This window comes from Pelodiscus sinensis, chromosome 1, assembly GCF_052426305.1.
Source record: "Pelodiscus sinensis isolate ZL-2025 chromosome 1, ASM5242630v1, whole genome shotgun sequence".
NCBI classification, from domain to species: Eukaryota; Metazoa; Chordata; order Testudines; family Trionychidae; genus Pelodiscus; species Pelodiscus sinensis.
Window position 1 is genome coordinate 142,625,629 of NC_143052.1, and position 26,000 is coordinate 142,651,628.

Consider the following 26,000-nt stretch of genomic DNA (forward strand, 5'->3'; position numbering starts at 1 on the left):
GGAAGGGGCTGGGAATCAAGACTGAGCCGCAAGGCCGGCAAATCTCGGGGGAAATAGGGAATCCAGGAGTGGAAGGAAAGCAGGGAGGGTATGAAATACAGGCCTCCCATAGCAGCGATAGGAGGGAAAGCTGACACCTCCCTCCCCTCACAACACAGGGGGAAGGGCAACGAGAGCTGGTTGTAAGAGGGAGAGCGTTGCTGTTCTCCCCCACTCGTCTCTCAACAGTCCTGTCTAGTGTATTCATCCTCCTCCTCCTCTTACCTCATTGCCACATTCCCTGGTGAGTGAGCTCAGCTGTTCGCGCAGCCTCTCTCCTTTTATGGTCACACAGCTTTGCTTGGGCGAGGCCTTTTTGCGAGATGCTAGGAAGTCCTGGGCTCTGTAGTCCCCCCTCCTCCAAGTCCTTCCCCCTCCCGATTTGGCAGACAAGCAACTGAAGCTGGTTCTGATCGCTGTGCAGGGGGCAGAGCGCGGCACGCCCAGGCGCTGGGAGGGCGGAGTGGGGCTGGGCTTGCGTGCTAGCAGCACTAGAGACTTTACAGGCAGCTACAAACTTTTAGTCCAAGAGACCCAGCCTGCTCCTCCCCAGAGGTGAGTCCCCTCTCCTCCCGCTTCCTTTGGGCAAAAGTCCCGGCTGAAGCTCGTTGCCTCCTAGTTTTATTGCAACTTTATGCTCAAAAACTAACTGCGGTTTTTTGGCAGCAGGAAAGCTCCCCTCCCTCTAGTTTCCTGCCCCACGTCCTGGGGCTGCGAGGCTGAACCTGCTCTTGTGTGCGCGGTCGGTGCTGGTGGCACAGCTTGGGCCGCTGTAGTTAGCGTTAACTTTATGGACTTGGCGTCTCTGTCTCCTTTTCCGGGGGAGCCTCATACTTTTGAGAGCCTGACTAAGTTGCCAACCCTTGGCTGGCGGGTAAGTGCCCCCAGCCGCCCCGTGGAAATGAAATACCTAAGAAATCGCCTCCTTCCCTTTGTAAAACTAGCAGCCCGCGGGGGCGGGGAGGGCGCGCTGCCGAGTCGAGACGCTGCTGTGTGAGTGAGACCCCTAGAGCCTTTTTCCAGATGTTTGGGTGGGGAAAGAATCCGAAACTTTTCGAGACTCCTTCATGTCTCCTCTGCCCTGCCGGGGAGGAGATCTGAAGAGACGGGAGGTGAGTGCCTGCAAATTTGTGACTGTCTGGCGCTTGCAATATGTCTGCATGTTTCTTTCTTGCCGTGCTGTGTAGCGAGGAACGGGGAGACGCGGGTGTGCAGTTATGTGACTGCTACAGATTCACTCCAGGCCTGGCTTTGAAAGTTCCCCTTTCCCCGGTCCAATCCCTGACTACAATTTACATGCCTGGAAATGAACTTTCTGGTGGGGAAGGGGAAGTAGGAGTCATTAGGCAAAGGAATGGGTGGGGGTGGGGTGGAGATTGAGTGGAGAAACACCAGTTGCTTGAAAAAGAAAGGACTTTGCTGTTGCAGGGACTCAGGGTGGGTTTTTTTTGTTTGTTTGTGCGTGGTGTGTTTGTGTTTTTGCTATCCAAGCAAACTTTGCAGGATTAACCAGAGTTTGATGGGGTGGAAACACATGTGACTCTGTTTAACTGGGGGGGAAAAAGAACAACCCCCCCCCCCCCCAAAAAAAAACCTGAAATAAATCAGCTTCTTTCACTTCATATTTTAATAGCACATCCCCTTCCTTCATTTTTCATTTGGAGGAGGTGGGTGACTTCATGCCAGAGTTACTGGATTGTGAAACAAAAGCCCCCTCCCACCCAAATACTGCCTGCTTGCTCTGAGCTGGGATCCTCCCTAGGGAAGGAATCATTTTGGAGAACATTGGGGTAGGTCCCTGCCTTTGCTTTCCATTCTCTGCTCCTGGGTGGGGTACAGTGAAGATTGGCCAGTGAAGTTCAGGTCCTGGGGTCACACACCTGAGACTGAGAATTGGTTGGTTCCCTTTCATAGAATCATAGAGCTGGAAGAGACTTCAGGAGGTCATTAAGTCCACCCCCCTACCCAAGCAAGGCAGGACCAATTCCAACTAAATCAACCCAGCCAGGTATGTCACCCAGTAAGCATGGCTTAGGTCAGGACTTACATCGAAAATAGAGCAATCTGTGATGGCCTTAAGAGATTGCTTTCATGTAACCAGTGCAGCTATAGCCAATGAAAGGCTCTGAATCTCAATTTCTGGCTTTGGTGCAACCTTCCTCTAGCCCAGGGCTACTCAACTTTGGATGCCCTGGGGGCCCCAATGATACTCACAGCACATGCTGAGGAATGCAACTTAAGCATGGTTGCATATACATGCAAATATATATGCAAATAGCTTCTTTCCCAAAATGCCCCAGTGCTCCCTGCACCTCCTCCCTGGGGGCTAGAAACACTGACACCCTGTACCTGTCTGTTCCAGCCAGCCCATCCGTTTGCTTCTTTCTATGCTTACCCCGCCTGGGAGACATCTCGCCACTATGGCGCGTGTTCCCAGTGGAAGCCATGTTAAAAGGATTCCAACCACCGGCTGTGTGTTGAGCCCCATGTAAACCCAAACCACAGTGCAGGCTACATGTTCAATAGCCCTGCTCTACAGCTGTGTGGAATCTTCTGATTATTGTAGATGTCAGAACATCTCTTCCTTTGTGGGAGGCTTGATAACTAAATTGGGCTCAGGCCTGCCTAAGTGGGCTCAGTAATTGTACACCATAGTAGAACTGTGGGGAGACCATAGAGGAGGTGGATCAGTCTAAAGGCATGCTAGGAAGGCTTCGATCCATGGCAGCTCCATACTCCCTTTCTTCTAATAGGGTGACTGGTGGACAAACAGAAGAGATGCCTTCCTGCTGCTTTTTAAGCAGAACTTGGGACAGGCAGGGGCAGCTGCAGGTGGAAAGCTGCTGTGAGGAGAAAGAAGCTTTGGCCCAGATAAATGTATGTGTATTGGAGGGAGGGGGAAGGAGGCTGCTCTGGGGTCAGGGAGATGGGAACAGCTGCTGGCAATGACCCTAATGTATCTGCATGAAGCAGCTGATGTCCCATACTCCATCTCTCTAAAGACCAGCTCCATTATAAATGTGATCATGTGGAGACTAGGCTGTGATCTTCAAGTACCTACACAGGAAAAGATTCTAATGGCAGCTTCTTGAAACAAGCAGGTACAGGCATAAGAAGATTCAATGGCTAGTGATTAACTTTTTGAACAGTTTACCAAGGGCATAGTGCGTTTGCTATCACTTAGTCTTTAAATGAAGACTGGATATCTTTCAAAATGACATGCTTTAGCTCCAACAGAAGCAGGATCACTGTGTGAGGGAGGATGGTCTGTTATGCAGGTCACGATAATAAGGCCATTTTTTGGCTTAAAATTTGGTAACCTGCTCTTCAGCATCCTTATGGACTGACCTGGGGAAGGGGGGAAGCATCTTGTGATCTATGCTGATGACCCTTCTTCCCTAACCTGCCCTTCAGTTGGATATGAGAGAGTTCTCTGGGGCTATGGTAGGGGAGGGTGAGTGAGGATTATTTCAACACGCACAGCCCTGCAGGGATACAGAATTGATACCCACATCTGCAGAAATGATCAGCAAATATAAAGTAGTTAATTTGCAGGGCTCTAGATACAAAATGTGTACCAGCATCCATATCTGCAAAAATGATCTGCAGCTACCCCTATCCATGAATGCAGATATCTGTGAATTTGTAGGGATCTACCAAAATAACAACTAAGGCAAATTATCTTGATCTCACAGGTACTTTACAACTTGGAGTACTTGTTTGTGGCCCTAGTGATAGCAGTACTGTGGAATAACTGTCACAGGGCTGTTTGCTCTAACCACTCCAGTGAGGCAGCCCATCCTCATCCATGCTGACTGTGCAGAGGCAGGCACTGTAGAAGAATGTTGTTCAAAACAAACTAACTCTGCATGCTGGCATACTTACCCTGTGTGCCATGGGAGCATTATTGTGTGTGGTCAGCATGACAAGCTGCTTAGTGCAGGCAAGCGCTCTGGGCTGGGTACCAGCATAGGGGAAAGCTCAGCAATGTGGGCTCTTATCAGGAGATGGCCAATAGCTCCTGGATGTTGTGAGTTTGGAAATATCCTAAGGGCAAATCTGGCATTGATCCCTGGCGGGAGGGGAGATGGGGAAGGAGTTTCAGGTTTGCCATGTGCGGCGCGGAGAACTTGTTTTTCAGGACATGACTGGGATGGGAAATAGGCAGTTCTCTCTGCAGTGAGGTACCATTGGCAGGATGGAGCTGTGAGCATGTCCTGGGGCAAACAGGAAAGCGCTGTACAGCACATCAAGCTTGATGTGCTGGCTTTAGAGCAGCAGCTACACAGCAGGGGCTGGGAGGGAATGGCTCTAGCAATGTGTCAGGGAGGCTGGCTGGATCCAGGAGCCGCCTCCTGCAGGAAGGGGTGGAGGCAGGGCCGGCAGCCTTTGTAGCCAGTGAGGAGGCTGTAGGAGTCCTTGCCCATTGCCACAATGACAGGAAGGGACAGCAAGACAGAAAGGACAGTGAGTCGCAGGGCCTGGCTGAGGAATGTGTGACACTATGGAATCGCCCAGCCTTCCCTTTGTTCTGCTGGTGCTGCAGCTGCTGGAGCTTCCCCGCTGAGCCGAGAGGGCTGGGGGTTTGCAGGTAAAAGGGCAGGAGCGGGGCTGCAGGAGGAGAGGTCTGGAGCGCTAGATGGACAGAGTTAGCAGGGATGCCGTGGTGCCATGCCTCTCATGGGCTGGAGGATGCAGGAAGACATGGGGGGGGGGAGGCGTGAGCTGAGAGATGCTAAAGCGGCTTCTGGAGGGGGGAGAAGGGGAGGTTCCAGTGTGAGGTGTGGGCATCTGAGCTGTGTGCAGAAGGCTGGCTTCTCCTGCAGTTCTCTCCTGAATTGATCCCTGCTTTGTCCTTCTATCTGCTCTGACTTGTTACCCCCACTCAGCAAAGGATTGAAGGTGGAGAGAATTTATTGGTGCTTCGGCCAGTTGTTCCTGCCCTGCATCCCTGCAGCGCTTGTTGAGGCTTTGCCTCCGGGTCAGACGGCATGTCTTGCTTCAAAACCTATTTCCGTCTCCCAGTGCTCAGGGCACCCCGAGCTCCACTTGTGCCCCTCAGATCTCACCCAGGTGCACCTGCCCTCCAATTCTGCTTCCTTCTGTGCCTTTCTCCAGATTCATTTGCAGGGGAAAACCAAGGCAGAGTCATGTCTAATCTCATATCTGTCTCTCCACTCTCCTTCCCCTCAGGTGCTGAGCAGCCAGCCCCAAGATGGCGTCATCCGGTAGCCCAGGGACTCGCATGACTTCCACAGTGAGCATCAATATTTCCACTCCAAGTTTCTACAGCCCGCAGAAGAAGTTTGCCCCAGTGGTTGCCCCTAAGCCCAAAGTTAACCCCTTCAAGGCTGGGGGTGCTGTACCTGGGAGTGCATCAGAACCGTCACTGCCCCAGCCTTCTGGGGCCGGTGCTCAGCGTGCTCAGATAGGGAAGGTGGGGGAGATCCCACAAGCTGCAGCACCTTTGCTCACTGAAGGTAGGTGAGGTTCATAACCTATTACTTGCTCCACCTGAGGCATCTGAGTGCACCTGGGCAAGGGAGAAGAAGGGGACACAACTAACTGAAGGACAGGATGGAGGTTCATACCGGGAGGATGGGGACTCCAGAGTGGGATACAAAGGAGTGTGTGTGGGGGGAGAGGGGCACAATTCTGACCACATTTGCTCTAGGTGTGCCTAGCATCGTCCTTCCCAAGGGGAGGGGGCAATTCTGATTTCACACTGATCTGGTCAGTCTATAGGAATACCATAAATGTCAGTGTAGGGAGCAGTTATGATGCAGGGAAGAATCCCATTAGGGATGTAATAGTGTAGTCAATTAACCGATAAGCAAAAGCTTAGAGATTAATGCTATAGACTACACGCATTTCCCTCCCCTCCACCAGTAAGTGGTTTTTTTTTTTTTTCCCCAGCAGGCTGGCCAGCAGGCTGGCTTAGTCCTGGCTTGCACTGGGTCCCGGACCTACCTCTGCTGCAATTCTGCATTTAAAGTATATTAGAAGCCAGGCAGGCAGCCCAGCCCAGCTCAGTTCCTGCTTGTGCTGGATCCAGAAGCTCAGGCCCTCTCCTCAGACAGGGGCTGCTGCCTCTGTAACAGAGGCAGCAGTGTGGGGTGACAGGCATATGGTCTGTGAGGGAAGCTGGTTTTTAAACTAGCTCCCATCATGGACTGGCTCCTGCCTGGCACCCCACACTGCTGTCTGTGATACAGAGGCAGCAGCGCAGAGTGGCAAGGGTCTCCTTGGGAGTGAGGCTGGTGCGCTCTTGCTGTCAGCCCCACCCCTGGGGACTATAGAACAATCAAGTAACCAATAAGAATTCATGAGGTTACTTGACTATTCAGTTAACCGATATTTAACATTATAGAACCATAGAGCTGGAAGAGACCTCAGGAGGTCATCAAGTCCAGCCCATCCCTAATCCCCATCTTGGCTTGCTGCAGGGGTGCCTCAGTCTTTCATATCCCTAACCTCACTCTGTAACTTGTCTCAGATTGTGAAAGCTTTTCCTCTTTTTGGTCTCAGTTCTTGCCATGTCACCATTGCACATACCCTGCCATAGTGGGTGGAGGGATGGCATTGCAGCAGCAGATGGGAGCTGCTATAAACAGGATGTGAGACACAGCGGTTTGCCTCCCTGAGTTTTGTTTTCTCTTATTTTTGAGTGTTTTCTTCTGGGCAGGGTCCTAGTGCAAATGTAGCTTTTACTTCAGCTCTTGATCCATTTGGAACCCTTTTCACTCCTTTGGAAGAGCAAAGGTCACCTGGTGATTTAGCCCCCATATTGAACCTAGCCAGTGCAAGCCACTAGGAGTATCATTACATCCCATGTCCTCCTTGACATCCCTGCATATCACCATTGGGCCGTTGAGTTTTTCTATTAGGGTGGGTGGTATGATGTTGATATTAGCCACCGTCTTCAGAAAGCCTAGTGTGGACAAGACCATGCCAGCTGTAGTGTCTGCTAGCTGGTTGAGCTAAAGTCTAGCAGGCAGCCTAGCTGATGTACTCACACTAGAGATGTAAGAGGGTAGCCGTTTAAACAGATAACCCATGCTTACCGGTTACACACGGCTCCCAGGAACCAGCTGCCACCCTGTGCTGCTGTCTCTGATATAGAGGCAGCAGTGTGGGCAGTAGCTGGCTTCTTAGGAGTGGGACAGCAAGCAGGAGCCACTATGCATGGGGAGCTGGCTTAAAAGCTGGCTGATACAGAGGCGGTAGCATGGAGTGGCAGCCGGTGTGTACCAGGAGCTGGCTTAATTCGCACTGAGCTGACTGCCTCCCCATGTAACTACTGAAATTATCAGCGTTACACAGTTAGACAATTACACACATTTTAATATCCCTAATGCACACCATCTTCAAATCCTGGTTAAGACAGTGCCACAGAGGAGATAGGCAAGTCTTCCCAGGACTACCTGTCTCTTGCATCTCTCTCCCTCCCAATTGTTTTGGCAGTGTAACTGCATTGATTGTAGTGCCGTCCTGGTAAAAATGAGAGCAGGATTAGGTAGCTTTTATTTGATGGTCAGAATGAGGAACTGAGTTTGAAACCAGAGGACAAGAGAAAGTTCCCTCTGTTAATTTGCACTACTTAAATGCTCGGTTCATGTAGCTGAATTCACCCGGTACCTCTTCAGGTACATGCAAGTTCTGGGCTGTGTGCGCTACGGCCAGCTCACAATGTCAGTGGAGATGATGCCTTTGCGTGTGCTCTGTCCCTGCAGTGACACTGACTGCACTGGGACACGTTAGATTGGGAGCAGCTCTGTCACGTGGCTTCTCTTCATCAAGGTCATTAGCTGAGCTGGCTCCCGGAAGCAGTTGTGTTGTCTAATCTTGAAGCTAAGCAGGAGTATAATGAGGCAGTTGCTTGAATGGAGGCTAAGAAATTGGGGGTTTGCTGTCTTCCTTCTGAGCTCAGGAGCATCCTCGGTGCCCCACTGTGCTGCTGCTGTACTGTATGGAGATGACTGGATGGTGGTATTTATATCAGTGCTGCTACTTTGAGATTAGGTTCCTGATGCAGTATTACAGCCCTGGGCTGGAGAAGGGAGGAAAGAATTTGAACAGAACATTAAACATGTAACCTTGAACTTCCCAGCATCAGCCTGCAAAGATAATGGTGAAAAATGGGCTTTGTACCCTTTCTTTGCTGCTTTGTAGTTGATAGAAAGGCTGAAATTATCCTGCTCTTGGAAAATATAGGGTTTTTTTGTTCTTTCACCCCTGGTTATTGTCTGAGAAATTCAGGCCCTGTCTAGCCTAGGAGACTCTATGGCAGGGGTCGGCAACCTTTTCACACCAAAGAACCAAACTATATAAAATTTCAGAACAAGTGTTCAACAAAGAGCCGTGTAAGAGTGCCCATTTGCAGGACTGAGAATATACAACTTATTATTAATTGATATGATCATTAATAACAGCATAAATGAAACATCAGACTTTATTTAATGGGACTTCTGCTGCGTCTCTTTGCACATTTCTTTGAAGTTTATATCATAACTGGTCAGATCCAGCTGCATGCACACATTTGGGCTGTCTTCTGTCAATCTTATGGTGGGGGCTAGATGTGGGGGTTGGGGTGAATGAGGGACTCAGGGCACAAGGTTGGGGGTGTAGGCATATTATGGCAGGAGAAGTGGGGGTGCAGGAGTTAGGGGATGTGGGGATATGATGAGCTCAGGGTTGGGGTGTAGGAGCGTTGTGTTGCAGCCAGTTGGGGACTGGGCCCCAATTGAGGGCTTATTGGTCAGGCTTCATTTTTTAAATAGTCTAATATTATGTCCAACACAAGGTTTCAACATTGTCTGTCTTTATGGCAAGAGTGGAGGAACTTTTTGCGTCGGCAGCCACTGCCCCATAGAAAAAAAATGAGTTGGGGATCACACAAGTGAGAAGTCCAAAAAAAAAAAAAAGCACCTTCCAAAAACCCCCAAGCCTCACTGATGTGACCTCCAGCTGAAACACCTCACTCCCCTGGTGCTCCAGTCCCATAATAGGGGTAGGGGCAGGGAAGACTGAGGTACAAGGTCTCAGAGGTTCTAGAGTTAGTGGATTTTTGTGGGCCCCCCATAGCTCTGAGTTGGGGCCAAAAATGAGACATTAAGTGTGTGGGACAGGGCTGCCTGTGAATGGGATAGGGATAGGAGTGCAGGGTCTGGGTGGGAGGTGCAGTGTAGGAGGGGGTGAGGTCTGGGCTGGTTGTCTGGCCAGAGGGGTGTCGGGGGAACGACTCTGGCCAGGGGGATTTTGGCTAGGGAGCAGGGGGGATTCTGGCCAGAGAGCTGGGGGCAGGCTGTCTGGCCAGGGGGCGGAGCGGAGGGTGAGTGAGGGGGGCGGTCTGGGTGTGAGGGGGCACTTATTTACAGGCTGCATGGCAGGCACCATGTAACATGCCTCCTGCTGCTCCCATTCGCTGGCCGGAATCTTAAAAGGGTTGACAGGGGAGGTTGCTGGAAGTGTCCCAAGGGAACTAATTAGCAGTGCTCTGGGAGTCGTCTTTGGTTCCTGGTTTTCCCCATGGAGAAGCGGGAGGAAAACACTGTTGTGCTGAGCTGTGTTTAGCCTATTTGTTCCTGGCACCTCAGGTCTGGCCCAGAGCCTCAGGGCTTTCTTCCCCTCCGCAGGAAGCCAGCGCTGGCTCTCTAATCGTGTGAGGGCCGTAAGGCTGCAGCGCCAGCGCTGGTTCCCTGCTCCGGGGGGAGCAAGGGTAGGCTGAGTTGGGGCTCCAGCATAGCCATATCTCACTTGCTAGTGAGCCATATGTGGCTCACGAGCCATAGGTTGCCGACTCCTGCTCTGTGGTGACTAGAGCGCTAGTGACAATAGTAACACTAGACAGAAAAACTTTAAAAATGATGAATAGTCTTGCAGCACTAGAGACTAACAAAACATGTAGATGGTGTCATGAGCTTTCGTGGGTGCAGCCCACTTCAGAGGAACGGAATATAAGGGATTGGTCCAGTTTTCAAATAATTAGCCCCCACCCATTCCTTCAGTGCTGTTTATTTGAAAACTGGACCAACCCTTTAAACTCCATTCCTCTGAAGAAGTGGATTGTGCCCACAAAAGCTCATGATACCATCTCCATTTTATTAGTCTTGCAGCACCTTAGAGACTATGCTGTTTAAGTTTTTCCAGTTACAGACTAACACAGCTACCCCTCTGAGACTGGACAGCAAAATCTGAGCAGCTAAATAAGGAAGGGGAGTTTTAATTGGACTGGCTAGAATTTTGGAAAACACTACTTTAAATTGAATACATATACACACTGTATATATTCTTACCCGTTTCTCTGTTGCTGTGTTTGGAGTTGTATTTCAGGATGTTCAAAATTCTGCACAAACATAAAGATTGGGTAGGCTTGACTCCTCAGTGCTGCTTCATGAGGTAGCTGTTTTTTCTGAGGAAGAAGCTGATGCTGAAGGGTGAAATGACTTTCCTAATAGGCAATGTGTAGGGTGCTACCAAATTCATGCTGCACTTTGGTCAGTTTCACAGCCATGGGATTTTAAAAAGGCAAACTTCCTGATTTCAGCATATTTAAATCTGAAACTTCACAGGGTCGTAAGTGTAGGGAGTCTTGACCCAAAAAGGAGCGGTGTCTGGGTAGGAGGGGTTGTGGTACTGCCACCTTTCTGTTCTGCTGCAGGTGACTGGGCAGCTGGAGAGGGGCAGCTGCTGGTTGGGAGCCCAGCTCTGAAGGCAGAACTGCAGTAGCCGCCCAGAGGGGTGGCATGGTATAGTATTGCCACCCTTACTTTTGCACTGCTGCTTGTGGGGCACTGTCTTCAGAGCATGGCGCTTGACCAGCAGCTCTTGCTCCTTGGCCACCCAGCACGAAGGCCACATAGACACAAGTTGACACTGCCACCCCAAAATAACCTTGTGAGTCCCCTGTAACTCCCTTTTGGATCAGGACCTCCATTTTGAGAAATGCTGGTCTCTGAAATAAGTTGTATAGGCACAAACATCACAGACTCTGAAATCTGGTCTTTTCATGGCTGTGAACTTTGGTAAGGGACTGGCAATGGGGCATCATTTATGCATCTCTGAAACAGGATCTTTGTGCTCCCATTTTTTCCCAGTGGTTCACTTGGACAAGGCATGACAGTAATTCCTCATTTAACACTATCGATATGTTTCAGAAAATGATCGTGTTAAGTGAAAACTTGTTATGCGGGGTCAATTTTCCCATTGAAAATAATGGAAAAGGTGGGGGTTATGTTTCAAGTGGTGGTGTCTGTTGGGACCGGGAATATAAGGTTGGGGGGAGAAAGGGGACTGGGTTATAGCAGGGAGGGGGGGAGGTTGGCTCTGGGGAAGGGAAGGGGAGGAAAGGGGAGGGGGATTGGGTTGGGAGTATGCCCCTGTGACAGGTCTACCGGAACTTGCACTGCGTCCGGCGAGGGCGAGTCGCTGGGGAATGGCGTGGTGAGCGGCGAACTCTCTGCTGCTTTGCAGGGAGGCGGGGAAGCCCTGTGCAGCCACTGGCAACGGGCTGGCTGGGGAAATCGTGTTATTCCGGGGACAGTCGTGTAATTAAAAAAATGTTCCCTTAAAAAAAAAATCGTGCTATTGCGAAAACGTGTTAAGCGGACACGTGTTAAATGAGGAATTACTGTCCTTCAAATCCTTTACCCTCCAACTGTGAAACAGGAATAGTATCTACTGCACAGGCTGTGAAACTCACTTTTTGTAAGTGACTGAGTCTAGCTGTTTGTAAATTGTGCACTGAGTCCATGAAAAGCTTTATAAATGCAGAGCTGCCTTGCTCGGGTCACCCATTGTGACAAGGCTGGGACTAGATCTTGTTTATTGCTGGCTTCCAGATTTCTGCTTTGTCTACTGGATATTGCTCTCTGAACAAGATGGCTGCTTGAAAATGGCAGTGTGATCGATAACACACTCCATACTCTCCAAACCTTAAAGAGCTGCTAGACTGAGAGGAGATACAAAGGCCCTTATTGTAAAACTCCAACAATAAACTCTCACTGAGAACAGACAAAATATCAAGCCAGTTGGGATTTTCTAGCCCAAACAGTGGTTAAGATAATATTCCTAAGACACCCCCTGATTGTCCCAAGTGGTTCAACTTTTTATTTTCATAACTTTCCTATCTCTAAATTCCTTCTGTTTCATTCAAAAACTTGCAACTAAAGTTTTAAGAGCAAGAGGTCAAAGAAGGAGATCATGAAGAGTGGTTTTGTGAGTTTTGTGCTTATTGTGGAGAGATGCTGCTCTCTAAGGGTACGTCTGCACAGCAATATTATTTTGAAATAACTTAGTCTGCATCTACACAGCAGGCAGTTATTCTGAAATGTCAAAATACTGTCAAGCTGGAGGACTTCTTACTTCGACTCCTGACCCTCATTGAACAAGGAGTAAGGGAAGTTGGAGGAAGAGTGCACTGTTTCGAAGTCAGTGCTATGGAGGCGCTCCTGATTTCAAAATAAGCTATGCAATTGACGTGGTTCAATTTTGTGTAGCTTATTTCGAGTTAAGCCCTGCTGTGTAAAAGCACCCTTACAAAGGGAAAGAGTTCCATGTAAATGTGGAAAATGAATATAAAACCATGTAATGCAGTGCTAACTATATTGGCCTGTTTATTAATTCAGGCTAGATTAATTCTCAAAAGTATGAAATTTAACTGTACTGCACAATATTACACAACACTGGTATGTTAAATGGGAAGAGAGAATGCTACTGCTCTGCAACATGGCAAGTTAACACTGGTATAAGAATTCTCTCTTGAATCTGCTATTGAGAATTAAGATCAAGTTAATGCACATGCAGTAACTAACCATTAATCTTATGAGAGTCATTTTGGTGACTAATTGATAACTTGTGCTGATGCACAAACTGCTTGGGTTTTGAACAACTATTTTCTTTTGCATTCAGTTTTCCAGCATTCTTTACTTCCCAAGTTGAGACAGCAAATTGGCTTTGCTCAAACGTTTTATTCGGGGGGGGGGGGGGGGGTACATGCGTGCACCCTTACATGAAACCAAGGTTTGAAAATTATATTTGCTGGTGCCAAATAGGAAGCTTTCCTTGGACTTGAGGGTCCAATTGTAGCTCAGGGTGAACATGGTGGCACTTTTTCATGCTCTAGCTATTGTAATAAGTTCTGCTTACCTGAGAAGAAAATAAGATGGTTCTGTCAATAGACTGTGCAGGTGTTCAGTATTATCAAATGTACAAAAAGCCCAATGAAGCACCTGGCTCTTCCATGAGCTCTTCTGGGTGCATTGGGTCCAGACTCTTTGAAAGGTGGGGGGGAAAGACAGGTGGAATTGCCCAAGTTGTGGTGCCAAAATGAGCGTACCACTCAGCTATCTCATTGCTCGGTGTATGTAGAAAAATGAGAGGATCTGTTCTAACAGCATTGACAATAAACTTCAATGCCAATTATGATACTTTAATAGCTGCATAGATGAATGAGGCAGTGCCACATTGGAGTTTGTTTCAGGCGCTCTGCAAACTCAAGCAGACCATGCTGCTATGGTTTTACTTATTTTGCCTTTTCATGGCTTTCTTTGCACCCATGACAACTACTGGTAGACTTTTTTTAAAATTAAGGCAGAAATTTGGAGAACAAGAGACCCAGCCCCACCCTATTGCCTGTACCCCCAGCTAGAGCCCTCACACCTCTGCAGCCTACCTTCTGTCCTACCCTGAGTCACTCATCCCTGGCTTTGCCTCAGAGCCCTCACACAGCTGTACCTCAACCCTCTGCCCCAGGCTTAGCTCCCTCCCACACTCAGAGCCCCTCGACCTCACCCCTGCCACATTCATTTTGTTATGTGCACCAGTATGGGAGTGGGGTGACATGGAAGTGATAAGTGACCCATCATCCCCATATTAGTGCACATAACAAAATTCATTCCGCTCAGGTGGGAAAAGTTAGAGGGATCACTGACAGAATATAGTAGTGGATACCTCTCATTCCGCAGCAGCAGCCAGGAACCCTTGTAGCTTTGGATTGGGAAGAGGAGAAAGTGCAAAAGGAGGTTTCCCTCCCTTCTTGAAGATGGAGAGGAAAAGTGGATGCAGGCTTATTTGATCTCTGTTGGCTAGAGGATCTCCTAAGCTGAGCCTGGAGATATCTGCCTCATAAGAACTAGGGATGTAAAATCCTGTTTTGTTAACCATCTAAACATGGAGTTTAACTGATTAGATGGGGGTGGGCTGGCTGGAACAGCTCCCATGCCACAGGCAGGGGCTGCTCCAGCTTAGCTGCTTTCTACCCGGCACACTAGGTTGCCTGCTCCCAGCCTGAGTGTGCTGGGAGTTGGCAGCCTCAGGTGGGGCCAGATGCAGCAGCGGGGGGGCAGGAGGAAGGCTGCTGACCAACTCCCTCCTTCCCCACTGCCACTTCTGCCCTGTAAAAGGCTGACAACTCCCAGCCCGCCCCACTCCAGTTAACGGTTACCCATTCGCATCCCTAATAGGTACTGTGGCAAGGTCCTCGCTCAGGCCTCTTGCCTTGGGACCCTTTCTTTGTCCACAAATCAGCTGGAGACCCTTTCTGGTACAGTCACCCCTGCCTTTTATTGTCAGTGCCAATTTTCCACCACCTTTTCTTTACAGAGCTTTTGTTTTCCATCAGCTAACTCAGCTAGCCTCTCCTGGCTGGGGCATGCACTCAACCACACCCTGGCTCCTCCCTTTCACTTCCCCTCTGGCTGCCTTATCTAGATCTCTGACCAATGAGGCCCACAGCTGCTTCCGTTAGCTCTTCAGGCCTGGGCTTGTTCCGCTGGCTGCAATTGGCCTTTTCAGCCAGGCTATAGTGGCAGAGCTCTGGCTTAGCCAGCAGTCTGTCACAGTACCTTAACAACTGGAGCTGAATTGAGCTTTTTACTGGAGTACGATACCTTGTCCCTTCCTCTAACATCTCTATCTCTGTCAAGAAGCTGTTTGGTAGGTTTCTCAAGTCCTTGTAGAGACCACGAATGGGAAACTTTAGCCCGAGAGAATTCTCGAAAAGAATAGTGGCTTCCAATAGCACTTCAGCGTCTGGTTTGTGTGAAGGGACATATAGTCTAATGAAAAGTACAAAAGCGTCACAGCACCCTAGCATGGAAACATTGCTGACTTTGTCATCTTTCTCTCATTTATTTATTTATTTATAGTGTATATATGTACACACACGTACCTGTACACACACACTTTCCTATGGGACAACAGAGTGACATCATCATGTTACTCTGTGTCCACAGGAGCCAAGATCCACCTTCTCCCACCCTGGCCCTCCACAGGGCCCATGTGCAGGCTGGGACTGTGTGACCCTGACCCTCCCCTCCACTTCCCAGCGGCGAGGCGGGAAGCCATAGCTGCCTTGGCCCAGGCCTCCCCGGTGACGGGGCAGGTTGGAGACTGAGGCTGGCCTGGGCCCAGCCCCCCTCCCAGATGCCGAGGAGGAGAGACCAGCATGGCCTCATGCCCCTCCCATGCCCCGGCAGCTGGGAGACGAGCCAAGTGTGTCTTCGGGCCAGTCAGGAGGGGTGGGCCTAGGGCACTGGGACAACTGCGGGGGTGAGCCAGGGCCTGGGTGACCTTGGCCCTGGCCCCTCCTGGTGGCTGGGGAGAGAGCTGGGCCTTACACAGTATCACCCTGTCTCCCCTACCCCTGCAGCTGGAGGGGGCCAAGAGCCAGGCAGGGCAAGTGTTGGCTCCACCTTGGCCTCTCAGGGAGGGGAGGAAGGGCCCATCCTGAGCTCTTCCTGGTGGCGGTGGCTGGGAAGTGGAGGGGTGGGGAGATCTGGGGCAGCCTTGGCCCTGCCCTCCCCCTCCCTTCCTAGTGGCCGGAGGGAGAGAGCCAGGCCAGTTGTGGCCAACCCTTCCTCCCTGTCCAGGCCTGTCTCCCCCCCCCCAGCCTAACCCCTCTGCTGCTAGAGAGAGTCAGTCAGCTGGCCCAGCCGGCAGGGGAAGTCTGCAGGCCAGGGGGAAAGAGCCAGGCAGGCCAGGGTGCAAGTCAGGGCTGCCTACCCCCAGAGAGGGTGGTTGGCGAGCATAGTGAGCAGGGGGCACAGCCCCCTAGTATCTTGTAGTTATGAAATAAATCAACTGGAATATAAATATTGTACTTGCGTTTCAGTGTATAGGTTATATGGCTCTATATACAACTTATTGTATGAAATTTTAGTTTGTACTGAGGTTACTAGTTCTTTTTGTGTAGCCTGTTGTGAAACTGGGCAAATATCTAGATGGGTTGATGAAGCTCTTGGAAGACCTCTGTGTCCCTGCAGGGGCACATGTCTCCATGGGTTGAGAACTGCTGGTCTATTGCACCAGTTTGCAAACCTGTGGCCCATTTGGGTTTGATCTATATAGTTTTCTAGTCCAGTGGTGGGCAATATGTGGCCCATGTGCAGCGCACAGCTCGTCAAAGTAAGCTGCTGGCAGGCTGGCAGACAGGTAGTTTACCTTGAGTTGGCAGGTACAGCTGCCTGTAGCTACCTTTGGCCACAGTTCACTGCTCCCGGATGGGAGAGACAGGAAGCTGTGCCTGCAGATGCAAGGTAAACTACCTTGACAAGCTCTGTGCAGCATGCGAGTTGCTGGTTGCACCCCACTGTTTTATTTCAAAAAGCTGAGGGTGCTTGCAAAGGCACTGGGAAATGAGGAATTGACTCTCTAGCCTTCTGTTCTATGGGAGCTGCTATGTAGGGGGAAGAGAGGAAATGGGAGGCCACTTTGAGGCACTAGAAAAGCATATGGAAGGAAACGAGAAGAGAGGACAAAATGGCTGGGAAGAGAGGTATTTAAATAGGGCAAATGTGCCATATCAATTTTAAAAACCCATTATTCCAAAGGCAGAGACTTACTTTTTAAAATTGGGATAAAATACAACATGCTTTTATAGAAGGTAGATAATGCCAGACCAGGCCTGGGCAAAATCTGGCCCTCCAAGCCACTGGATCCGGCCCGTGGAGACAGTGGGGAGCCCCAGGCAGGTTCCCCTGCTTGTGCCACAGCCCTGCGCACCATGCAGAAACACAGTTGCAGGGCCCCATTTCTGATTTAAAACGGGGGGGAGGGAGGGGGGAGGGATTTTAGGAGCTGCATCACCCACAGCACATTCCCATTGGCCTGTTTCTGGCAGAAACCAGCCAATAGGAGCTGCTTGTTAGAATAACAGGCAGCTAAAAAGAATCTCCGCAGCTCTCCTGGGCTCAGTTATTCATGAAGCACATGGCCAGGCAAGCAGGCTGGCTGGCTGGGAAACATTTTAAGCTCGGCAGGCAGGCAGGCTAGTTTGGTAGCTGACAAGTAAGTCTCTTGTCCACAGCCTGCTTCTGGCAACCCAGCCCTTTGTGCCCCCTCCCTCCCCCTTCCCCCCACACACTCAACATACCCAAACCCTCTGTCCCCTTCTTATACCCATACCCCCTCCCAGATCTGGCACCCCAATCTCCTGCCCCAGATCACAATCCCCTCCTACCCTAGGTCACATCCCAAACCCCAGCACTCCAGTCCCCTGCCCTAGGTCACAACCGACTTCTTTACCCAAACTCTCTCCCAGACTCAAGTCTTCCTCCTGCACCCCAGTCCCTTACCCCAAGCTCCCCTCTGCACCCAACCTCGATCCCAAACCCTGCATCTCCTCCGTTAATATGGAAGCGATTTACAAAATCTTGGAGTGGTCCCCCATCAAAAATTATTACCCATCCCTGTGTGCCAGACCAACCTCATCTCCTTCTTTGAGAAGATAACTGATCAGTGGGTTTTGGGTTTGTTTTTTTCTCTCTCAATCTACCTGGATTTCAGTCAGGCATCTGATACAACTCCACATGGGAAATTGTTAGTTTAAATTGGAGAAGATGGGGATTAATATGAGAATTGGAAGATGGATAGGGAGCTGATTAAAGAGTAGACACCAGCTCATTCTAAAAAGGTGAACTGTTAGGCTGAAGGGAGGTTACAGTGGAGTTCCTCAGGGAATGGTCTTGGGCCCAGTCTTGTATAATACTTAGTACTGACCTTGACACACACAGTGAGAGTATGGCAATAAAACGTGCAAATGACACTAAGTTGGGAAGTATTGTCAATATGGAGAAGGACCAGAATATACTACGACCTGTAAACTGGAATAATAGAAATGGGATGATGTGTCAAGTACAAGTGCATGCATTTAGGGAATAAAAAGGAAAAAATTGCTGTAAGTTAGGGAGATATCAGCTGGAAGTGATAGATGAAGAGGCTGACCTGGCTGTTTGGTTGATCACAGGATGATTATGAGCCACCAATGTGACAGTTGTTAGAAAAGGCTAATGCAGTCTTATGATGCTCCTAAGATGCATCAGGTGAGGTATTTCCAATAGAGACAGACAAATGTTAGTAGCATCATACAAGGCACTTGTAAGACCTCATCTGGAATTCTCTGTGCAGTTCTGCTCTCCCATGTTTACAAAAGATAAATCCTAACTGAAACAGGTGCAGGGAAGGGCTACTAGGATGATCCAAGGAATAGAAAACCTACCTTACCAGAGGAGACTCAAAGGCTTGTTTAGCCTCACTGAAAGACGGCTGAAGGGAGATATAATTGCTGCCTATAAATGCACCAGAGAGAGAGAAATATATGGAGGGGGAGGAATTATTCAAGAACCAATGGAAAAACCATCAGAAAAGTGAAGTTCTGGAGCAGCCTCCCAAGGGGAGCAGTGGGGTAAGAAAACCAAACTAATTTCAAGACTGCACTTGTTATGTTTATGGAGGAGATGGGATGATGAGCCACATGCCCATCAGCAGTTGCCAATAGTAAAAATCCCCAGTGGCTGGAGACGGGTCACTAGAGGGGAAGGGTTCTGAGTTGTTACAGAGAATTCTGTTCTAGTTATCTGCCAGGTGGGTCTTGCCCACATATGAGTGTAACTCATGGCTCTATTTGAGTCAGGAAGGAATTTTCCCATAGGCCAGGCTGGCAAAGACGGTGCTGGGTTTTCACCTTTCTGTGCAGCCTGGGATCACTTGCTGGTTTGAACTAGTATGAATGGTGGATTCTCTTAACTTGAAGTCAGCAGACCAGGATGTGAGGACTTCAGTAACTGAGCCAGAAGTTAGGAGTCCATCACAGGAGTGGGTGGGTGAAGTTTTGTGGCCTGCAATCGCAGGAGATCAGACTGGATGATCGTAATGGTCCCTTCTGACCTTAAAGTCTGAGTCTAAATACACTAAGTGCTTTGCTAACACTCCAAGGTGCACAATTGCTGGGTTTTGTGTCTGTTATGTAATAGCAAATGTGTTGGGCATGGACTCTGTGATGCTGAGGTTGAGGTTCCTGTGGGTTGGGTTCCTGAGGTTCCCTTAGTTTGACTGTTCTTATGTCTCTGGTCTGGAAAGCACTTGGATTTTTTGTGTGTTACTGGAAAAGCATGGTGAAAATCTGTATTGCGTGTGGTTTTTCCCCCCTTCCCTGCAGAACTGCCACTGCCACCGCCACCCCCTCCAGGAGAGGAAACGGTCATGTCCCCAACCAGTGCTTTCCCCCCACCCCCACCACCATTCGAAGAGCCCTTCCCCTCAGCTCCAGAAGAGGTTTTTCCTTCTCCTCCTCCCTCCATGGCTGACGAGGGGCTTGAGACTGGGGTGCCTGCCTCCCAGGTGAGTATAGGCATGGATGAGCTGGGGTTTGTTTCTTAGGTGAGCAACTCTAGTTCTCTGGGTTGATTCAAACACATGCAGGTACTTGATGGGGCTGTGAGGCAACATCTGCGTGCGCACACCTCAGCCCTGGGCTGGGAGAAGCACTCTTGCTTCAGGCGCCTCCCTGGTGTTCTCAACAGTTCTTTGCTCCTGGGGAAGCCATTACTGTGGCACCCTTTTCTGGGCCTGCATTCCCTATTGCCCACTGTGCACACGCACCATGTGCCTTACCCCTCCCCCAGCTTGCCACAAAATCAGTGTCAGGACAGTGCCGTGGTCCCAGCCCCAGCATTCTGTTGCAGCACAGGGCAGTGGGGTTTAGAACCTCCGGGGGTGACGGGGGATGCCCCCGCATTGGCAACTGTTCCTGTTGGGGGAGGGGGAGTCGTGTAACACGCCCTATTGCTACTTCCTTCCCTGTTGGCTGGCAACACAGGTGCGTGGGAAGATGAGCAGCATTGATCTGGAGATTGACTCTCTGTCCTCAATGTTGGATGACATGGAGAAGAATGACCCCTTCAAGTCCCGGGTGAGCTGCCCTCCAGGGGGCATTGCACTCCCTGAAGGGTTCATGAGGCGGGGGAGGGGGGGAGCTCGGCAGGCCAGTTGCATGGGGAGGGTGCTGGGTCCAGTGGGAATGGCTGATGGAGGATGGAGTGGGGGCTGCTACCAAAGTAAGCAGCAGATGCCCAACCAGCACACCTGGAAGGAGTGAGAGTGCTGCAGCAGAGATGCTTAGTGGATTGAAGGGGTAGCCAAATGGATGGGGTGGGATGTGGAGTTTGGGAGGAGAAAGAAGGGCAGCTCTCACCTCCACTCGGTCTGTGGGAGCGGATGAGCTCAGCCTGCGGATGAGGTTGGGGATTGCCTCAGGCAGTGATGCAGACTCTCCGAAGACCTCATGCTGAAGTGTTCCAACCAGGGATGTGAGCAGGTAACCCAGTAAGTGCTTGCTGGGTAATGGTTCTCATTACCCAGGAGCAGGACCCAGTACCCAGGGCCTGCCATGGGCAGAGGGCTGCTCCAGCCTTGGGGGCAGGGGGAAGGCACAGAGGCTGCTCCAGTGCGGGCAGGGGGGCTTAACGTTTAATTAAATGGGATTTACATCCTTGGTTCCAACACGCCCTGCAAAGCACAGGCATAATGCTGATTTTGCTCATGTTCTCTGAATGTCCAATTGTCTGTTCTCCTCATTTCCTCGCAGGTGGCTCCCCTGGAAACACATTCTGCCCCTAAAGGCCATATAGAAATCATGGCTATGCCTAAAGATCCCCCAGTTCCTGCTTCTTTCCCCCCCAAGTTCACCCCAAAACCCAGTGGAGGCTTTACACCAAAACCCTCTGAAGTGGGTATAGCCCCTGCACCAACACCCTGGGCAGCCCCACTGCAGCGTAGAGACCCCCCAGAAATGCAGTCCAGAGCGCCAGCCCCATCTGCAGCCCCTCTTCCCTCAGCCCCACCTGCCCCTAAGTTCACCCCTTCCCCTGTTGCCAGCTCCCCCAGGTTTGGATCCAAACCAGCTGCTGGTGCTCCTGGGGTGTCGCCAAACCCCACGAGATTTACTGCCCCTCCCCCTGCTCAGACCCGATTCACAGCCCCTTCAGCTGTGAGCTCTGCCCCAAAGACTCAGCCTCCCAGTTTCACCTATGCCCAGCAGCGGGAGAGACCTCAGGTGCAGGAGAAGCCACGTCCTGCAGCACATCCTGCTGCCCCACGAGACATGGTAAGGGGCATAGTTTGAGAGAGGGAGTGTGGTTGGGAGGGAGAGAATGGGTTCCCTCCAGTGAGAGGAAGGTTAATACTCATCCGACAGGGGGCAGCTGGGGGAGAGACTTCACTGTGTCTTATTTGAGCAGAGGTAGAGAGCCGAGAAAAGTATTTTCCAGAGGTACTGGAGGAGGAGGCAGGAATTGCAGGGTGCTCCCAAGAGATACTGTGCTGGTGTGTGAGGGTGGATAAGCATGGGGAAGGTTCTCGTCCCCCAGTAAATGCTCTCTGTGCTGAATATCTTCCTCGGCCTTTCTGCAGCATAGGGCTCCTATGGGCACTGGTTCTGAGCCTCCCAGGGGAAACTCCTCACTGACCATGAAAGAAGTGGAGGAGCTGGAGATGCTGACCCAGAAGCTCATGAAGGATATGGAGCACCCTCCCCATGCAGAAGCCTCCACTTCCGGTGGGTGCTGGCATTCATGGTCTTCCCCCATCCCCCGTGGGGAAGATGAGTATTACAGAATGGGTGGTAGCTATTCCCCTGCTCTGACCCCCTCTCCCTCATGTGGCAGAGCTGTGTGGCCTCTGCCGGAAGCCTCTGTCCCGAACTCAGCCGGCCGTGCGTGCTCTGGACTGCCTCTTCCATGTGGAGTGTTTCACCTGTTTCAAGTGCGAGAAGCAGCTGCAAGGGCAGCAGTTCTACAACGTGGATGAGAAGCCCTTCTGTGAGGACTGCTATGCTGTGAGTGCTGGAAGGGGAATGGGCAGGGTACTGCTGTGCTATGAGTCTGGGCACAGAACTCTGTGTGGCTGGCCTGCCCCAGTCTCCCCTCCCTCAGTTGCCTGAAGGAAAACTGCCCCACCCATCCATTGAGCCACCCTGGTGGTACTGCTGAATTGGGCTCTTCTTGTCTCACTCGCCTGTTTCTCTCCCTAGGGCACCCTGGAGAAGTGCAGTGTCTGCAAACAGACCATCACAGACCGGATGCTGAAGGCCACAGGCAACTCATACCATCCCCAGTGCTTCACTTGTGTGGTGTGCCAGACCCCCCTCGAGGGGGCCTCCTTCATTGTGGACCAAGCCAACCAGCCCCACTGTGTGGATGACTATCACAGGTAGGCAGGAGGCCCCAGTCCTGCAGGCAGTTAATCTTCCAAGAGAGGGGAGTCGCTCCCTCACCCACTCGTCCTTGCTGCAGGGAAGCCACCTTCCAAGCTAAGCTGCCCCTCAGCTCTGCTGCATTGTGACTATTGGGAAGGCTGCCGTGTCACTGTCTCTTCTGCTTCTCTGTGTGCTGCAGGAAGTATGCCCCCCGCTGCTCAGTCTGCACTGAGCCTATCATGCCAGAGCCCGGAAAGGATGAGACTGTGCGCGTGGTAGCGCTGGAGAAGAACTTCCATATGAAGTGCTACAAGTGTGAGGTACCCAGCCCCTCCTTCCAGTCTCCCTCCACTTCCCCTGCATGCGTCTTACTATGGCATTATCCTCATGCTTGTCAACCCTCCCCGGCCCTGTTACCTGCATCTGGCTCATTCACATCCGTGTGCGTTTGTCCCTGAACTATCTATTATCTTCTCCCCACAGGACTGTGAGAGGCCTCTGTCTATCGAGGCAGATGAGAACGGCTGCTTCCCACTGGATGGGCACGTGCTGTGTATGAAGTGTCATACCACTCGTGCCAAAGCTGCGCACTGAGGGATTGGAGTGGGGTGTGCCCCCGATACCTCTGCTCCCCCATACCAGTGGCCTGCATTCCTCTCCTCTCAATGGTCCAATGCCTTCGCTCCACAGGGCACATTCTGACCTACAAATACTCTGGCAGCAGTTCTTCCTTTGAATAGGGATCACCACTCCTAATCCCCTCCTCTGTGCTAGGATCCCCTTCTGCAATGCCTGCTTTTCCTGGCCACAGTACATTCCAGACTGGGGAGTGTGGGATATCCCTGTTTTCCCCTATCTTGCCCTGGAAGGGACATTTCAATAGTCCTAGAGAAAACAGGATGGCATCTCCAACCCTGTGGGCAGAACTACCTAGTGGTTGTGTCTGAGACTGCTCCATGGAGCAGTACTCTCTCTGGCATTGTGAGACGAAGTGCCCGTCTCTTCAGTGCTCTTTTCTCTGCTTTCTCCCTCTTACGCCCATATTTCTGAGAGGAGGCAGAGAGTGGTGAGAGGCCTTGCTCCCTGGGCTGGAAAACTTTAATCTGGTTATGGCTTTCCTGCCTTCAGCAGATCTCACCAGCTGGCTGACCCTGTCTAGCATCGGTCCCTGCCCGATAGATCTGTCAGCCTGGGGAAGAGCCTCTCACTAGCTTTGGGACCCTCTTCCTCCCCTCCCAACAAGTCTCTGCTCCCCATTTCCTTTCACTCAGTGTCTTCCTTTGTGCTTGGCCCAGTTGCTTGGCATAGCAAACGATCCAAAGGGTTTGTGTTTACAAAGGACTTCAGAGCTCATGGGGGGGGAGGGCTGCCAGCACCCAGTAGTGAATGGCCCTGGGGTGTGGTCACTGCCAGCGCAAGATGGGAGGAATGGCTCCCCAGGTACCAGTGGGGCTTGCTGGCTGTCACTGGCAAGGCTGCAGTGAGAATTGTGATGTGCTAGTTGGCTCTGCCTGTCACTAGGGTGATCCCCTCTTTCTGGACTGGAATCTCCCTGTGATTGAAGTGGCATCTTGGATACTGTACTTTCCAGCCACTGTGTGCATCTAATAAAACTTTTTTTATTAAAATTTCCTTGTTGGTCTGTTAATCCAACCTTGCCCATGAGAATCACCACATGCCACTGCCATCTAGCCATGAGTTAGCACAGGTGTCCCAGCAACGTCCAGTCCCTTCCCCACCTGAACTCCAGGCTGAAGAGCTCAAACTTTCTGATTTTAAGAGCCAGATTATCAAAGTTATTTAGGCACATAGAAAGGCAGGTGCCTTACCTGTTTGGTGCCTGACTCCTATTGAAGCATCTCTAGGAGCCTAAATATCTTTTAGAAGTCTGTACTTCCAAGTTAATTGTTTTCTCTAGACCTTCTTTAGAATTGAAAGGAGCCCAACTCCGAATGCATGTCCTCATCTGGAAGTACGATAGCAACCCTGGGCTCTTTCACAATACTCCTTTATCCTCTGCTCTGACCCCTACATCCTTCTGTGGATCTAGCCTCAGCTGCTGCTAAGCTCTTCAAATCACCACTCAATTGCTGCCTAATCCTTTAGGCACTTGAACTTCCACTACAAAGTACCTTAGGCACCAACTTTCAGCCAGTGAGCATGTGCACAGCCTCCTTAGTTCAAGCACTCAGGTGCTTATCTCACACCTAAGCACCAGTGGGATCTTTAAAACACGTTTCCCCACCTATCTTGTCTGTGGAACCTAATCCAGTCAGGTTCTCCATATAAGATGGCTGAAGGAGAGGGGAATGGTGGTTACCCCCCCCCCCCCAACCTCTTACCATATGTGGCTGGGATGTGGGAGACCAGGTTCAGTTCCCCACTTCCTTCTGTACAGACCTGCCTGGTGTGGCCCAAACAGGAGAATGAGAAACATGCTGCATAGACCGTCCAGTATCCTAACCACTGCAATAGGGGTGGGGTGGGGTAAGGCACAAGTACGGGCTTCTTCACAGGCATAGGCGGCAATAGAGCATGCCTAGAATGTGGGAGACCTGTGCTTAAATGCCTGGGACAAATGTAAGGGGGGAGGAAAAGCATCACTGGCTTCTTGTCTAAAACCCACTCTCCTGTGTTAGGTGCCTAGCCCTAAAAGAGGGGTTTGTAGCCGTGAATACTGAGTCACTCGAGAGTCAACAAAGAGACATCTTGAAAGTCAGTAAAAACTTATGCGTAGCTGGGGCTCTGCAATGTGGTGCAGCATCACAGAAGGATTCAGTTAGTCACTTTTCTGAGTACAGTAGAGTCTGGATTATCCGACCTTTGGTAATCCGACATTCCGCTTCATCTGACATAGCTGTGGGACCATTGTCGGCTGAGCGCAGCGTGAGTATGTGGCCCCCAAGGCCAGCCGCCCTGCGCTGCTATGCCGCATGCAGCCTCCCTGGCTGAAGAAGCTCCAGCAAGCTCCCACGGGTTGGAGACTCCTGCTGGCACCGCTTGGTCCCCATCCCTGCCTGGCCCCTTCCCTCCCTGCAGCTCCCGGGCGTAGAACCGTATTTGGTGTCCCACTCACTTGCAGCATGTTTTGTGTGTTTACCCAGGACAGCATGTAGTTTGTCTTATTTTTGTGATTAACAGTGTGTACCATGAGGATGGTTTTTACATTTTTGAGTCTTGAAAGTCAAACTATTAATGTAATTTTCTATTACTGACAGGCAACTGTTGCCTCTTGCCGAAGATCACTTGCAAACTGAGAAGCAACTGATGGCTGAGGCATCCCATTAGCACTTTTGTGGTCCATGTGAATGCTTGATGCTTCTAGCAAACACAAGTATTGTGTCCAGTTCTGGGCACCACATTTCAAGAAAGGTGTGGAGAAATTGGGGAAGGTCCAGAGAAGAGCAACAAGAATAATTAAAGGGCTAAAAAACATGATCTGTGAAGGAAGACTGAAAGAATTGGGCTTGTTTAGTCTTGGAAAAAAGAA

At 50.6% G+C, this 26,000-nt stretch overlaps 2 protein-coding genes across 7 annotated transcripts in view; one reads left to right on the forward strand and one right to left on the reverse strand.

Annotated features, from left to right (window-relative positions):
- The window catches only part of FAM131B (family with sequence similarity 131 member B), a 112,583-nt gene extending 112,189 nt beyond the window's left edge, over positions 1-394 (reverse strand). The window contains exon 1 of the mRNA XM_089771803.1: positions 265-394. The gene's annotated coding sequence lies outside the window, so the exon portion shown is untranslated. The remainder of the gene's footprint in view (positions 1-264) is intronic.
- ZYX (zyxin) lies at positions 158-24,138 on the forward strand. 6 transcript variants are annotated; one of them, XM_014575637.4, is made up of 11 exons: positions 460-594; positions 1,954-2,047; positions 5,233-5,519; positions 19,475-19,656; positions 20,135-20,227; positions 20,903-21,421; positions 21,727-21,871; positions 21,981-22,150; positions 22,346-22,524; positions 22,710-22,830; positions 22,994-24,138. In XM_014575637.4, exons 3-11 carry the CDS (start codon positions 5,255-5,257, stop codon positions 23,102-23,104), a joined length of 1,785 nt encoding a protein of 594 aa, XP_014431123.3. In that variant the 5' UTR covers positions 460-594; positions 1,954-2,047; positions 5,233-5,254; the 3' UTR covers positions 23,105-24,138. The 6 variants fall into 6 exon arrangements, with proteins under 6 accessions (XP_006127414.3, XP_006127411.3, XP_014431123.3 ...); XM_006127352.5 differs by lacking the exons at positions 460-594; positions 1,954-2,047 and adding an exon at positions 158-283; XM_006127349.5 differs by lacking the exon at positions 1,954-2,047 and having other exon boundaries at positions 459-594.
- Positions 24,139-26,000: the final 1,862 nt, after the last annotated feature.

Coding starts and splice junctions, on each gene's coding strand:
- ZYX (XM_006127352.5), top strand. CDS start 5,255: ATGGCGTCATCCGGTAGCCCAGGGACTCGCATGACTTCCACAGTGAGC. Junction 20,228..20,902: donor ATGACCCCTTCAAGTCCCGG/GTGAGCTGCCCT, acceptor ATTTCCTCGCAG/GTGGCTCCCCTGGAAACACA. Junction 22,525..22,709: donor TGTGTGGATGACTATCACAG/GTAGGCAGGAGG, acceptor TGTGTGCTGCAG/GAAGTATGCCCCCCGCTGCT.